Source organism: Humulus lupulus, chromosome 1 (assembly GCF_963169125.1).
Source record: "Humulus lupulus chromosome 1, drHumLupu1.1, whole genome shotgun sequence".
Lineage (NCBI taxonomy): Eukaryota > Viridiplantae > Streptophyta > Magnoliopsida > Rosales > Cannabaceae > Humulus > Humulus lupulus.
This window is the reverse complement of record NC_084793.1, coordinates 16,995,431-17,011,380: the sequence shown is the minus strand read 5'-3', so window position 1 is coordinate 17,011,380 and position 15,950 is coordinate 16,995,431. Positions and strand designations below refer to the sequence as shown.

At 36.6% G+C, this 15,950-nt stretch overlaps 2 protein-coding genes and 1 non-coding gene across 3 annotated transcripts; 1 reads left to right on the top strand and 2 right to left on the bottom strand.

Moving 5' to 3' along the window:
- Nucleotides 1–922: 922 nt before the first annotated feature.
- On the top strand, nucleotides 923–9,225 carry LOC133787405 (uncharacterized). Its single transcript, XM_062225545.1, has 13 exons — nucleotides 923–1,284; nucleotides 1,819–2,941; nucleotides 3,655–3,870; nucleotides 3,970–4,202; nucleotides 4,469–4,543; nucleotides 5,148–5,219; nucleotides 5,311–5,409; nucleotides 5,746–5,817; nucleotides 5,891–6,005; nucleotides 6,507–6,575; nucleotides 6,827–7,163; nucleotides 7,245–7,368; nucleotides 8,340–9,225. Exons 1-13 carry the CDS (start codon nucleotides 1,135–1,137, stop codon nucleotides 8,904–8,906), a joined length of 3,252 nt encoding a protein of 1,083 aa, XP_062081529.1. The 5' UTR covers nucleotides 923–1,134; the 3' UTR covers nucleotides 8,907–9,225.
- A 539-nt stretch (nucleotides 9,226–9,764) lies between these two features.
- On the bottom strand, nucleotides 9,765–12,484 carry LOC133787421 (amino acid transporter AVT3B). The gene has a single exon (XM_062225546.1). It carries the CDS (start codon nucleotides 12,149–12,151, stop codon nucleotides 10,847–10,849), a length of 1,305 nt encoding a protein of 434 aa, XP_062081530.1. The 5' UTR covers nucleotides 12,152–12,484; the 3' UTR covers nucleotides 9,765–10,846.
- On the bottom strand, nucleotides 9,766–9,925 carry LOC133813367 (U1 spliceosomal RNA). Its single transcript, XR_009884383.1, has one exon. It is a non-coding gene; the product is annotated as a U1 spliceosomal RNA (small nuclear RNA).
- Nucleotides 12,485–15,950: the final 3,466 nt, after the last annotated feature.

Sequence of the window (15,950 nt, the reverse complement as noted above, 5' to 3'; positions counted from 1 at the left end):
CAAACACAACACAAAAATGACTTAGTTCGATTATTGAAGGTACATTTTCGTTTTGTTGATAAACAAAGCAGAAAAGAAACTTAGAAGTTACCTTTCTAGCACAACAAAAAAACAACCTGCCACAATCATCTTCTTCGATGATAGTAAGAAACTCATACTTGTCATATACCAAAATGACCGCCTTGAAATGTAAGTTGTAATAGTACCACTCTTATGCCCAAATGACCGACAGTGTTGCCAAAAAAAACTTCTAAAGCCACGGTTATATCCACGAACTCATCGTAAAATGCTGACGATATTGGCATAGCATTGGGTTTTGTTCTCTTTGAAAATCTCGATCTAATGGTGCCACACCCAAGGATTGTGGTGGCCAGAGCTCGCCAAAAATCCAGTCAAAATATCACTGACATCATCTTTGACTGGTGTGTGTGGCTGCATCCGACGACGTTTGATGGCAAAACTTCAGTGGAACTCATTGGCAACTGTCCTTTCCAATCATTAGGCATGTGTACAGAAAATACTCATCGGTGGTTGATGACACTTCTTTGACTATGAAGATAGAAAGAAAGAGGAGAATAATTTTGAATCTGGTATATAAATCTAGTATTTTTTTGTAAATATAAATAGCTACGTGAATATTGTAATTATTTTCAAATTTACGTACTAAGATGTAAATTTTTCAATTTAATATTAGCCCCAAATAATATCAAGACAAAGCAAATTATTAATAATATATCAACAATAGTTATATGATAAAAATTTCCAACATTAGACAATATTGGTTGTGACTTGTGATTGGTCGGTGGAAGCTAGTGGGCCGGGCCGAGAGAAGTAGTGTCATTTTTGAAATATTACAATGAAGATGTGAGTAATTTTGTCCTAAAAAACACAAAATTAAAAAAAAAAAAATTGTCGTTCATTGTTGTTCCATCACTACTGGCGTTTTCATTTCTTTCCTTTTCTCTTAATCGGAGGGCAAGAAGAAGGTTATGAATCTCTCCACTCACCTTCTCCAACTAGGGCTTTGAGTTTTACTCCGGTGATCCTCGCGCCCGCCATTTTGACGCTCCCGAGCCTATTATTTTCTTTCGAGGGTGGCGGATTTCATGTTCTGATCTGAATCACAATCCAACCATGGCTTCGCCGCAGAACCAACCGGCGAATGTGGATCTATTCGATGCGTATTTCCGGCGAGCTGATTTGGACCGCGATGGCCGGATTAGTGGCCAAGAAGCCGTCCCTTTCTTCCAGGGCTCCGGTTTGCCCAAACAGGTCCTTGCTCAGGTACCTCTCTCTCTCTCTCTCTCTATCTCTATATCTTTAAATATAAGTGTTAAATTGTATGTGTATTTGTGCATCTTAGTATGTTTATATGTGTTTGTGTATGTCTTCTTGTGTAATTAAAGTCGTATATTGTAAAATTGATTGGGATGGAATTGTGCTAAGGTCTTATAGATCAGAGTCTGAATAACTAGTCTATTTATTGTTTAAGTGATATGATTATCTTGATTTAATGCTCTGGTCTATGCTGAATACGATCCAATTATTTAGTGGCGTGTTTTCAAGTAAATTATAGCTAGATTTTGTGCTTTATCTGATTCTATTTATATGCTGCAATTAATCACCTACAATGTATACTACTCGGGTAGGACAATAATCTGGCATATTGTATTTGTTTTGTCATACATTCCCGTTGATGTCACTTCACAAAATAATCATTAATAGTTCATTCAATTTGTTTTGGGATTTGGTGAGATTTATTGTAAGAAAGATGTGCTTTAGTTCAACTCTAGTATTTATAGTTTTCTTTTTTGCCAGATATGGGCATATGCTGACCAGAGACAGGCCGGGTTCCTTGGTCGGGCTGAGTTCTATAATGCCCTTAAACTGATTACTGTGGCGCAAAAACGTGAACTAACCCCAGATATTGTGAAAGCTGCACTGTATGGCCCGGCTGCAGCGAAAATACCTCCACCGCAAATAAATCTTGCGGTCACACCTCAACCTCATCCTGGTTCTGCTCCATCAGCATCTACCACTCCGACTCAGAGTAATGCTGTCACTCCGGCATTATCCCCAAATACTGGATTTGGGGGGCCACAAGTTAATGTAAGTGTGAACCAGCATCTTTCTCAGGAAAGTAAATTAATGAAGCCTCCACTACCCACATCCGCTTCACCTTCTCAACTGACTGTTTCCAGCCAAGGATTTCCTAGGGCAGGTGCTGTGGCAGGGCCTCGTCCTCTAAGCTCAAGTGTATCAAGTGGTTGGCCCAGTGGAAGTACTGTTGGAACCCCTGCAGTAACATCACAAGTTCAAAATATAGGGACTAACCCCTCCGCAAGTTTGGATGGGTTTGGGCTGGCAACTTTAGGGCCAACAACTTCCCTACCACCTAGGCCGCAAATAACTTCTGGGATGAAGCCACTAGGGCCTCCAGCTAAGGATACTAAAGAAGTGAATATATCTGGGAATGGGTTTGCTTCTAACTCATCTTTTGGAGGTGATGTGTTTTCTGCAACCCCATCACAGCCAAAGCAAGATGCTTCTGTTAATGCATTTACTGCACGCAGTTTACCTGTCCCACCGGCCCTTGTTCCAAACACTGTTGGGTCCCAGCCTGCAGTTAGACCGACCACCCTTGATTCAACACAGGGTATACCAACACGTCAAACAGCTGGTGTTCAGTTTCAGTCAGCCCAGTCAGCTGCAAGACCAAACGGGGAGCCTTCAGCTCAGACTACTTCTGTATCTTTACCTGGAGTTTCACCTACACCTGGCAACTCTGCAACCAGTCAGCCCCAATTGTCATGGCCTAAGATGACTCCGACTAATGTTCAGAAGTATACAAAAGTATTTGTTGAAGTAGACACAGACAGAGACGGGAAGATTACTGGTGAACAAGCACGCAATCTATTTCTTAGTTGGAGATTGCCTAGAGGTAGGATTTTACTTTATTTTATACATAAAGTCAGGGCTTTTATTTCTAAATCTGGATATACTATATTTTATCTGAAGACTTATGCTGCATTTTTTTATGCTTCTGTTTTATATTTTTGTTAATGGAATACATTGAAATATTGTTATCACTTTGAAGAATTTTTTGAGCTTATCTATAGATCTAGATTGCACCACCTGTTTAGCTATTTGACTGTGGGTTTACATGTGTTATTTCTGCCACATTCTTCTGTGAATATTTGTGTATAGCAGTTTAAGTTAATTTGACATGTGAAAACCATTTGAGTATGCTTTGTTCTGGACCATCTTCTTGTGTATTCCACATGACCAATCCAGGTTGATGCTGCCCGCTTTTCACTTCCCAAGGGTCTGTTATCCCTCTTTCCTTCCCTCTCTCTGCCTATGCTTGCATATAATAGGCTGTTATAAGCTTATAATGTCTAATTTACTTCTGATAGTATTTGATGTTCATGTGTGCATTTTAATTTGATTAGAAAATGGGCTTCTCACTCTGATAGTGGGGTTTATATACTCTTTCAGTTTTTAGTACACATGCTGTGCTCTTATTCTTCCATTCCAAGCTGTGAACCCAGAATTCTAATGCTGTTTGTTCTTGTCTTGTGTGTCTAAATTACATATTACATGTTTGTATTGAAAGCTTCTTAAGAAAGTTTTTTTATTGTTTACATCTACCAGAGGTTTTAAAGCAAGTGTGGGACTTATCCGACCAGGATAATGATAGCATGCTATCACTTAGGGAGTTTTGTATTGCTTTGTATTTAATGGAGAGGTTTAGGGAAGGACATCCTCTTCCAGCAACTCTTCCAAGCAACGTCATATTTGATGTTTCTAATAGTGTTCAACCTACTAGTAACTACAGCAATGTTGGCAATGCAGCTTGGAAACCATCTGGTATTACTCTAGAAGAATAATTCCTTTTGAGCTTAGAATTTTACTTTTTGTGAAAATTCAATTTCTTTATTTAACCCTTTTATTCTTCTTTCCATTAAGGTTTTCAGCAGCCAGATGTTGTGCCTGGCCCTGGTGCTCGGCACATGATGCCTCCAGTTGGACCGAGACCACCAGTACCTGTTGCTCTTCCCCAGGCTGATGAGGAGCCATCAGTCACTCAGCCAAAATCAAGAGTTCCGGAGTTGGATAAACACTTTGTTGATCAACTCAGCACGGAGGAGCAGAATTCGCTCAATACAAAGTTTAAAGAAGCGACAGAAGCAGATAAAAAGGTTCTTCTGCAGTTGCCTCCCCATATACTTTTCATGAATGTTTGCGTCGGTTTCTGGACTCTTTTAAGAAAAAGAGTTTATGATGTGTAAAGTAGTCATCTATCAGCATTTGGTCGCACCACATTCATTTTGTAGCTATCTGTTCCTCTCAGAATTTCCTTATAGAGTACAAGTTGATATTTATTGCTATCTTTTAGTAGAAGATTCTACATATCTTGAGGGGATAAAATTCTATTGACTCAGCTTTCTTCTATTTGTTATCGAAGGTAGAGGAACTGGAGAAAGAAATTATGGAATCAAGAGAGAAAATCGAGTTTTACCGTACAAAAATGCAAGAACTTGTAAGTCCTATTTTTTTTTTTAAATCTGCCTAAGGAAATTGGGCCCTTATATACAATTGGCGTGCATATCCTAGGGAAGGTTATACTGTTCTTTATTTTTAATTTTTCAGTTACTATTCAATATGTTCTCTTGGCAGTTTTGGCTCTGACAATAAATAATTTGCAAAAATCTACCACAATACTTTCTCATTGGAAATAGTAGGATTTTTTTTACTTTCTCGATCATGCACTCCTTCATAGCCTGACAAGAATTCGTAAATAATTGATTAGCTTCTTTTACTAGGGCAATGTTTACTCTTATATAAATGTATATGCACCATTAATCTACTATATTACCTTCTCTTTTGTGTTCCACAACAAGATTCTAATATCGATGAGCAAGAAATACAGAACATGTAGAACCCTTGATGTTGTTAATCTCGCTATATTCAGTGATGCTTCTGATTAATACTTATCATATAGTTTTCCGAAGTGCCGTATATATTAATGTTAAATCTCAATATAATTGTGAGGGTAAAAACATTTTCAAGGAATTTGGCCTATTTGCTTAAAAATATCGAATCTTTCTAAGATGTTAATTAATATTGCATTTTTTCTGATCAAGGTTCTCTACAAGAGTAGGTGTGACAATCGTGTTAATGAGATCATGGAAAGGTCATCAGCTGATAAAAAAGAGGTATATTGTTGGAGGATTGACTTGCATACTTTTTCTCATTGATATAGGTTAACAACTATTTTGTGTTTGCTGAACACTACATATTTTGCAGGTTGAGTCCCTGGCGAAGAAATATGAAGAGAAATATAAACAAAGTGGAGATGTAGCCTCCAAGCTAACTATTGAAGAAGCTACATTTCGCGATATCCAGGTATCAGTCATTATTATTGTGATTGGTGTAAATTGATGGCCTAAGTGGTTCTCTCATCAGTTTATTCAGTTATCAGTCATCAACTGTCAAATTATTAATGTTTTAAATTGATCCAATATCTGAAGAGAGTTACATTAGTAAGTACAACTAAACGATCAAGCACTAGGTTCATTCTGTACTTATTATTCACAATGATCATTTTTTGCATTCCTCTGCTTGTTCTCACATTACTTTGGTTACATACTTTTACTGTTATATTATATTATCTCTTAAATTATTCCAGTCATGTGCATGAAACTTGCATTATATAAACCCAAACTTCATTTGTACATGTAGGAGAAAAAAATGGAGTTGTACCAGGCTATTGTTAAGATGGAACAGGATGGCAGTGCTGATGGAGTTCTTCAGGTAAATTTGAAGGTGGTTTTGACCAATGAATACCTTTTCAGACTTTATCTAAGTTGTGGAGTGAAACTTTCAGGCTCGTGTTGATCGTATTCAATCAGATCTTGATGAACTTGTGAAATCCCTCAACGAGCGTTGCAAGAAATACGGATTACGTGGAAAACCCATAACTTTGACTGAGCTTCCTTTTGGTATGATATTTTCTTTTTAAGTTGGCTCTCTTATAGGTTCCAGAATCTGATGTACCACCAACAACTTTCCTTGTTTTTTCGAAGAAAAAAAAAGTGTGAAGACAGAGGTCAATTAACTACTTGCTAGAGGATCATTTGGGTATACTGGTCTAGTGGCAATTTTCATCACCTGATTGATTTTTATTTTTCAGATATCTTTGGTTGGCATTTGAAATAGTCTAAGTATTTGCATGGGGCTAGTATTGTTGTCAAACTTTTTGGTGACTGTGGGATGATCAATGCTTTACAGTTTACACACCCACACACACATGTCCATTTATGTACTTGTTTCTTTGCTGCATTGTACTGGATCTTCATATATGTTATGTTTCTAACTTCTAAGTCTTGCTTGGGATTTTACTTCTTATAGACTCAAAGTGCTTTTCACCCAAGTTAATTAATTTAATGTCTCCTATCTCTTATTTGGTGTCTCACACACTCTGCTTTAAACTAAAAAATTAGGCTGGCAGCATGGGATCCAAGAAGGAGCTGCTGACTGGGATGAAGATTGGGACAAGTTTGAAGATGAAGGTATGCGAACAGCAAAATACTTATAAGCAATTGGTGCTAAAAGATAATACTACTATCACTTAGCACCATGTCCATGGTGCAGAGAAGTCTTGTCATAGTGTCAACTGATCATTGTACCACTTAGTTGACTTGAACTGATCATTCACATTCGTGCTTTTTTATTCTCGTCTTTTCATGATGTGATGCTTTCCTGTTGGGACTTAATTCTTGTAAAGGAGAGTTCATAATGATGCAAAACTTTGTTTTTTCAGGATTCACTTTTGTCAAGGAGCTCACCCTTGATGTGCAGAATACCATAGCACCTACAAAACAAAAATCCACATTGTCTCAAATTAAAGAAGCCTCAGTAGTTGAGAGTCCAAAAGCTGCTGCTTTACCTGATTTGGATACCAAATCTGATAAGCAGGAGAGCGTGGATGAAGAACGGGTTGTTGAAAATGGATCTGCACATTATAACAATGAGGACTTGGCCAAAAGTGCTCCAAACAGTCCAATTGGAAGCAGTGTTGTTGGAAGTCCATCTGGAGAATTTTCAGATTTTGGAAAGACATTTGGTTCAGAGGCCTCACCTCGTGATAAGGAAACTAGGTATTGTGTAAAATCCTGGACTTTTGTTTTGTCTAAATTTTTAATTTTGCAAAATTAACTAAGGCATGTCAATTTGTGCAGTGATCTTGGTGGTGCTGGGTCTCTATTTTCTGGTGATAAGAGTTTTGATGAACCAGCATGGACATTTGACACTAATGATGACTTGGACTCGGTATGGGGTTTTAACTCGGTTAGTACCATGAAGGTAAGCTGGCATTTTTTTTTAAAATGCAGTTAAGCTAACATTCATCAGAAAGCTGAAATCGCTTCATTTCCCTTGCCATCATTTTTTTAAAAAAAATTTGGTGGGTGAGTTTTTTTTTTTTTTTTTTATTTGTTCAAAACATTAAAGATATTGTACATGGTGTCTTACCAAGTATGGAGTTCATTAGTCCTTACTGTGCAAGTGAATTAAGCCAGGGAAACGATTTGGAGTCTGTCTGATGCCCACTAGTTGTGTCAGCCACCAAATCTTACAAATTTTAATATAAACTTCAACAACAATATTGACTCTGAGATCTGTACTTCAGCTAAAACAAAGTCTCATGCCCAAGAATTTTTTGAAAACCCAACCTGTTTCTTACCTTAATCTTGATATGTTTATGTATTCATCAAAGCATCCACAAATAAACTTCCAGAGACTTTTAAAGGTACCTTAATCTTGATATGTTTAAGGCCATATTTGTTCTTAATAATCTTGTTCCATAGAGGTTTTTGCTCTTTTGGAAATCTTAAGAGGCATCAAAATGTTTCCAATAATTCCCAGATAAAAAAACCCTTCATTGCATTCCAAAAATAGTCTCCGATATTATTTTCAATCACCTCTAATATGGAAAGTAAAAAATATAGTTGGTAAAGAAGAAAGCACTGATTCTGTCAATGTTTTGTCTTCCTCCCTAGATACAGCAAACAATTTTTTCCACCAATCTATCATTTTACTAAATTTTATTCAGAATCGTATCTTAAAATATAGCTCTTAGTGGTTACTCTCCCATCAATGGTAAGACCCAGATACATGGTAAATGAAGTACCTTCTGAGCATCTGATGGAATTAGCTAAATTTACCATCAATTTTTCATCCATATTAATCCCAACGGAAGACTCTTACTGTAATGTTTTTTGTTTTTAGTTACTCTACCGTGATCTTTGCTTTATATCTTAATGTCCCTAAAACAGGATAACAAGGATCATGAGAGAAATGGTGACAACTTCTTTTTTGGGGATGGGGATTTCGGCCTCAATCCTATTAGAACTGGGTCCTCCCCCAAAACCAGTGCTTTCTCACAGAACAGCCGGCCCTTCAGTTTTGACGATTCTGTTCCTAGCACACCCCTCTACAATCTAGGCAATTCACCACCAGGATTCAAGGAGAGTTCAGGACCATCTTTTGACAGCTTCTCAAGGTTTGATTCCTTCAGGAGCACGCAGGACAGTGGATTCTTTCCTCCTCCAAATGATACATTTTCAAGATATGATTCAATGCGTGGCAGTAGAGACTTTGACCAAAGTCATGGATTTCCATCATTCGATGAGCCGGACCCTTTTGGGTCATCAGGACCGTTTAGGACATCACTGGATAGTCAAACTCCAAGATCAGACCCTTTTGGGTCTTCAGGGCCGTTTAGGACATCACTGGATAGTCAAACTCCAAGATCAGACCCTTTTGGGTCTTCAGGGCCGTTTAGGACATCACTGGATAGTCAAACGCCAAAAAAAGGTGCTGACAGTTGGAGTGCATTTTAGTTGGGTAGTTCTGCTCTTCTTTGTGTTTGCTTCTTATTCAAAGCGACTTACTACTAGAGCCGTATATAGATGATATGCCATCGTCGTGGGGCTGTTTTTCCCTCGCTTGATACATATATATATTTAGTATGCCGCCACTGATTGTGATGTAATTTTGTATTCACCTTGTGTATTTTCCCCCCTTTTTTCAATTTTTTATTTGTTGAGATGGAAATTTCCTTTTGATTTTTGAGCATTACTTCGGTACACTAATGAATATATTTCCTATTGAGTTGTGCCACATTTTTTCCACAATAAAATCTCCTCTGATTTTGTTCTATTTGCTGGAAGTATTCTATTCTCTTGTATGAATTGTTTTGACATAAATGAAAGACGGTCAAGTAACCACATCCTGTTATTATATCTGTATATTTGGACTTGGGAATTTCCTCATATACTTCTCTTCCATATCACTTGTGTATTTTTTTTCTGCAGAATTCCAGCTGCACTAATAACTTAAATCTTCATTTCTTATTTGTATTACGGTATACAAGTTGTTTGCATATTATTGTGACAGATGTCAGGATTTGAAATTGCAATGTAGTTCAGCAAAACGGTCTTTTAAAATTAAGTCGTAGGAATGAAATTAGTATATGACGACAATAGACTTTTTTACGATGCTTTATTCGGTGGGCCATCTATCTTACGCTACTAGAATATTAATATTAACCCTAGTACAAAAACCGGACAAAGCTTATTCCGATGTTGTAAAGTTTTGATCACATAACATTACACTTCGCTAAGTAAATAATCAATGAGAATAACTTAATTTATTCATAAGCCTTTAAAAATCTCAACAAAATTTGAACTAAGAATTGGACAGGGGCCGCGCGAACGCAGGCCCCCACTGCCACAAATTATGACGTTGGCTCTCCCACTTGGGGAGACCATAGGCGAGCACCCCTCCTAAGTGCAATGGAGGTCACCAACCTAGGCCATGGGCCTTGTTGATCACCCATTGACCCCGTCCAGGTAAGTATGTTGCATCATCCCTCTCCCTTATATTTTATACCCTCTTACTCCCTATCCTCTTATCTTACGTTCCATGTGGGACTCTTTATATTCACTATTTTGGCTTTTGTTTTGCCACAAAGTGCTCAGCTCTCTACCTCAATCAGTCAGGTTTGTCATTGTTCATCTCCCTCAATTTTCCTTTACATGATAAACTAGTCAACCTAGTGTTCGTTTCAGAAAGTTAATATTGGTTCAGAAATTATATCGAAGATTGTGATTCAGAATTTAAATGATATCAACAATTAACACAGTTGTTACTAGTGATTATTAACATGTGCTGTATTAGTTTTTTTTTTTATAACCACATATGCTTTATTAGTTACTCGATCTTATCTTGATAACCATTGATTTTGTTGTTACTACTTAGTAACAATACAGATTATGAATAGTTATCTAATTGTTATCATCTTATACCACCCTAGAGTGACCTTATGAGCTATTGGCTAGGTTCATTCTAGCAGGGTGAAAAAATATTTCCTATTAAATTTATTTTAGCCATTGTTTTTTTAAATGATATTTATATAACCCGAACAAGTATCATACCTGGAAGAGTTATTTCTTTAGATGTAAAATGGAGAATCAATTCCTATGGACTTTGATAGTGAGTTGAGGTTCGTGTATTCATAATTTGCTACTACAGATGACACCCATTTGCACCAAGAAAAAATAGGAGGAGAATTATTCATTAGATTGAAATTCATACTTTCATTATAACAAAAATATATAAAATTGTTCATACATTCAAAATTTACAATAGATAACCCATTTATTGTTTAACAACTCGACCAATCCAAAATTTACAAATGATGAGTCGTTTTCTGGTATAGGCCACAACTCCACTGTAAAGACTAAAAGCTTTTACAACTAAAACCCGTTTCAGATTGATTCTAGACCTTAACAGCAAACATTTCTTGCAAAGCATACCAAGTTCCAGACACTCCAAGACCAATGCCCAAAACGAAAATGGTCACATCAGACCACAATGCAGTTCGACTCGTGTCATTTTTGAAGACCAGAAAATGGAACAAAGAAGGTAAAACAAACCCCAATGCACAGCAAACGCCACTGCCCACCAAAGACAAGAAATCAGCAAAGTTGGGGACCAACAAAGCCACCAAAGTCACAACCAAAACGGAAAGCCATCTCAGCCACAGACAGTAGCTCCCACCCCAGAACCTCCTCTCAATAATCTCATAAACTGGGTTCATCATTATAGGTAAAGTGAAGAATAGATTCACACAAAGCCCAACCTTGATCAAGATGCTAATCAACCCTGCACCCAAGTTAGCAGTGATCATGTCTTGTGTTTCTTCCCCATAAGCAAAGTAACCCAGAGCTCCAAAACTCCCATACATTATTGATATGAAAGCCATGGAGAAGGCCAAGACTTTCCCAAACTTGTTCTTATCTTTCATCTCAGATTCCAAAGGCAAACACATTCCAATCCCTTCAAAGGAGTAAACAATCACCCCTAAGCCATACAAAAACTCAGAAAACCCTGAAAAAGCCCTCACAACAGGCCTGTTGCTCAACAAAACGATAACTTCCTCTATCATCACAACACCCATTGCTCCAAGATCAACCACATCAGCCAAAATACTCAAAGGGGCGAGATGGGTCAACGTTGGAATCGAATTCAACCCTAATTGGAAAGGGAAACAACCCCATATGTAAAAACTCTTGGGGTTCAACCCCAAAATCTTAGAGCTCAAAAGGGTCATCGTCGTTTTCATAGATGTGGTCGGTGAAGTTAAGAGATTGGCCATAGTATTACCTATGAAGATTAGATATCCAACGCAAAACCCAGCTTGAGCGAGGATAATAAGAATATCAACTAACAACCTCCCAAAAGAGCCACAAACGGTGAAACCCAAATCTCCAAAAGACGCTATCTTCGAGAACCCATCAATGGATTCGAGTCTTCGGCGGGTGTAGACCAGTAGCATCATGCAGTGGTGGGTAAGAGCGGCGACGCCCAACATCGTAAGGAGGCTCAACGCCCAACCAGTTCGCTTGAAAGTGTACGGTAAGCCCAGAACGCCGGCGCCGACTATGGCTATAAACACATTAGCGAAGGTCTTGCCTTGAGACGACAATGACTTGTGGCTACCGATTAAGGGTGTGTCCTCCCTCGGCGGTGGCGGAGCTCTTAGAGCTTGAGATGAAGATCCTGCCTCGTTGTCAAACACCATTTTCGAAAAGTGGAAAAGCTATCTCTAGATTCTATATATACCAAAAGAAGATTCAAATTCAAAATTCTTTTGATATCTACAGAAACTGAATCGCCAATAATATAGTTTGATTTAACTTAAACGATCTCAACTTTATGAGCTATCGAGCAATATTCCAAGTACTATTACAGATAAGGACTAGATTTTTGGACATTAACATTCATGAACAAAGAAAATTTTGATCGGGAAAGAAATGGAAAATAGACAACTCAGACTTGTCAGAGTCAGTAATGGCTTCAAACTTTAAGAAAAATAAAAAATTGGTCATATTTTATTTCTAATAAAAGACACGGGAGCTTCATGAATTAAGAAAATATCTGCCTTTTTGTTTATTAACGTTAAATTATAGGAAAATTATGTGGTGCGGATGTTAAAAAGTAGGGATTTTTTTTTTTTTTTTTTTTTAACTTGACTGGGTTTTATATGGGTATATTTTATAATTAATTCATGTTGGGTATTGTTTTTTCTCATCCCATCTAAAGATAATCAAAATCTCACAATATTATTACAAAATCAAACAAATACACAATCAGCTCCTCCACCCCATCTCTCGTGTTCGTCTACCTAAAGCTCCTCCTGTGTTCGTCAAACGTGAGCCAAGCTCCTCCATTCGTCGAAGTTCTGAACAAGTTTTGAAGCTGTACATCCCCATCGTCAAGCATCTGCACACTATGCCATGCCCAACCAATGTTGAATCCAAGACCTGGTTCACGCTTGAAAGCCAGAGCTAGTCTTCTACCCACTGACCCCTCTGCCTACAGCCATTTCTGCGCTCCAACCAAAGTCACTTTCCCTGGTTAGTATGAAAATTTCTGTTTGCATATACTGCAGTTCTGTATTGGAGGGTTGTGTTTAGGGTGTATGAAATTGGGGATTAATTAATTGGTTGGTTTCTCATTATTTTTATTTGGGTTTCTCATACTACGTATAGCCATATATTTTTGTTAATGGATCTTCATTTTGTTTGTTTGTGTAGTTAATTTTTTGTTTGTTATCAGTTTTTTATTTGTGATGGTTGAATTGAATGTCATTTTTGTGATGGTGTCAGTTTTCTTTAGTATTTGAATGTATGTTTTAACTATTTCACCTTGTACAACCAATTATAAATATATGAACCCTTAGTTTACATTCAGTTACTATATTACTTATGGAAAATTAAGTAAATGTTGTAATAAATATTTTGAATTCAATTTCGCTGCAAACAATGTTATTTCTTTTTATTCATAGCTTAATGGAATGGGTATTCTTTTGATGAACTCCAAAGTTTTCAAAAAAAATTTCTTCATTTTAGTAAATATTTTAGTGAATATGTTTGATTTTTTGTAGTTGATAGATAGTCCTATAATTCGATGAAAGTTGTTATTTTGTTTGAACTTGTACTTGATTTACTTGTCGATGAAAGGCTCAGTGACTTGAACTGTCCTTTTCTGGAGAAAAATAAGGTTGGACATTCTACTGATGTTTAAGCAAGAACATGTTTATGGCTAGTGATGTTTAAGCAAGAACTGTTCTTTTCTAGTGTTTTTTATGAAATTCTCACTGGAGAAAGGGGCAATTTGATTCCAACTGCATTTTCGATTAATGGGTCACTGTTTCTTTACATAATTTTCATGAACTGAGCTGTTGTATGGCTATTCTGTTTGCAGCTTGGAACTTTTGTTGTATAGCATAACCTTGATAAAACTTGAAACCCGTGTGTTTGAAAATAGAAGCATAAATAATTTGCACTGTTATAAATCTTGATTGTTTATGACTTTGCACTGTTATAAAACTGATCAAGTATAATATATATTATTTGTTAGGCTTTATTGGTTTCATTTGAGCTTATCATTTTGTATAAGTTTTTTCCCTTGGATTTAATTTCTTTGGAGATAATTTTGATGGAGATTTAGTGGGTTGTAGAAGTCTTTGCATATGCAATGCTTATTAATTTCCCTAACATTATAGGTTATGGTGTGTATTGGTGATTTCGATATTCCCTAACATTTTCAGTTTTTATTCTTCATCTCTCAAGCATCTCATGCTTGTGTTCTTCTTGATTTGCAAATCACAGTCATATTTTTTGTTTTTCTGCTGGGTTGAAGGGTGAACAAGCGAGAGGTCTTAAAGGCACCTGAAGCACTCTTCCAGGTTAGAAGCTTGTCATTTAATTATGTTGTGTTTGAATAAATTTTGTTTGCCACATATTTCACTTTGTTTGTTGAAATAGTAAATCTTGCTGTGGTAATTTGACATGGTTTGGATAATTTAGAAAGACTGAAGTAGCTAATGTTCATGGAATATTGGCTGACCTTTTGTACTTGCTATTGTATTAGGTGGTATGGATAAAAATAAGTTGTGTGATATTCTGTCGGGGTTGATTTCCCACGAGTGTGAAGTACAGGAATTGAAGCGAGCGATATCATATTTAAGACATGATGTTTCTCAGCTTCGTTTGAATGAGCTTAGACAATATGAGCAAAGTAATTCATTTGATCTTTTGTTTGAGGAAGCATGTGGCTTGATGAATGATTTTAATAGTTTGACTAAGAAATTTCGAAATAGAATTTTTTTTTGTGATGTTAATATAGAGAATGGGGATTCAGAGTTTGCAGGGGCTCATTTAGTTGATTTGAATGTAAAAGAATGTGAGGTGGAGTTGCAAGACATTGGTGGAGTGGATTCCAATGCAAAACATGGAGATGCAGAGTTGAAACATGATTCGTTAAGTGGTTTGAATGTGGAAGATGGGAAAGGGCATGTAAAATCCTTTATTGGCATTTTTGATAATTATGACAAAATTAATTAAAAGGATATTTTCGAAATTAGTAGTTTCCTCTTTTGAAATATTTTGTGGTGAATTTCGAAAATGGGTAGTTACTTGTTTTGTAATATTCAGATTTTTATTTTATGTGTTAATAAAATAAATATATATATTTTCCTATAAAAGAATATATTTTTCTTGAATTGGAAAATTATTATTTATTTATCTGAATTGGTTTCCCAGAAATCGTGTACAGCTTGCAATAATAAATGATATATTGTTTCCTTATTTATTTAAGGAAACTGGGTTGAAAATCTGTCCAGGTTCAATGAATCTGTTTGAACGGATTGCCAGTCTGTTTGAACAGATTCTGACTTTCCTGTTTTGGAAGATTTTCCATTTATTGGCTGTTTGATTCCTGAGTTGTTTTCCACGACCTAAAGGGATTCTAAAAATGTATATAATCATCCTTAGGTCGTTGGTTTTTGATTATCTCTCTTGGTGTATTATTTTCCAAATATTTTTCAAGTTTTAGAGAGACTTTTTATTATGTGAAGAACTTGAGTCCAGCAAGTTCTTAGTGGTTTATTACAGTGTACTTCTGTATTGTTTTCTTTGTGTTAATTGTGCAGGTTGAACACACTTGGACATTGGTCATCAAGCTTCGGGAGAAGTCTTGTTCGTGAGTCACTTTTCGGGAGGAAAAGTGCAAGTGTTATGATTTGAAGGGAGTTCAAGATCTTAGCACTTCAGAAATTTGATTAGGAGTTTAGATTAAAACAGTTGCGACAAATTCAAGAGGGAGTCTTTATTTGTATAAGTCAATTTGGTTTTGTAATCGTTTAGATATTCTTCTAATAAATTTCATTCTCTGGGCGTGGCCTCGTGGACTAGTAGCAATCTGCAAAGATTGCTGATACCACGTAAAAATTCGTGTGTTCTTTACTTTATGTTCGTTTTTATCTTCTGGTCACAAACTGTTTAAACATATCTGGTTTCTGTTCAAACAGTCTTTGT

What these genes read in the sequence shown, in the direction of transcription:
- LOC133787421 (XM_062225546.1), bottom strand. Translation starts at nt 12,151, where the DNA reads ATGGTGTTTGACAACGAGGCAGGATCTTCATCTCAAGCTCTAAGAGCT.
- LOC133787405 (XM_062225545.1), top strand. Translation starts at nt 1,135, where the DNA reads ATGGCTTCGCCGCAGAACCAACCGGCGAATGTGGATCTATTCGATGCG. An exon ending in CGACAGAAGCAGATAAAAAG is followed by an intron (nt 4,203 to 4,468) that starts GTTCTTCTGCAG and finishes TTGTTATCGAAG; the next exon opens with GTAGAGGAACTGGAGAAAGA. An exon ending in ACTCGGTTAGTACCATGAAG is followed by an intron (nt 7,369 to 8,339) that starts GTAAGCTGGCAT and finishes TCCCTAAAACAG; the next exon opens with GATAACAAGGATCATGAGAG.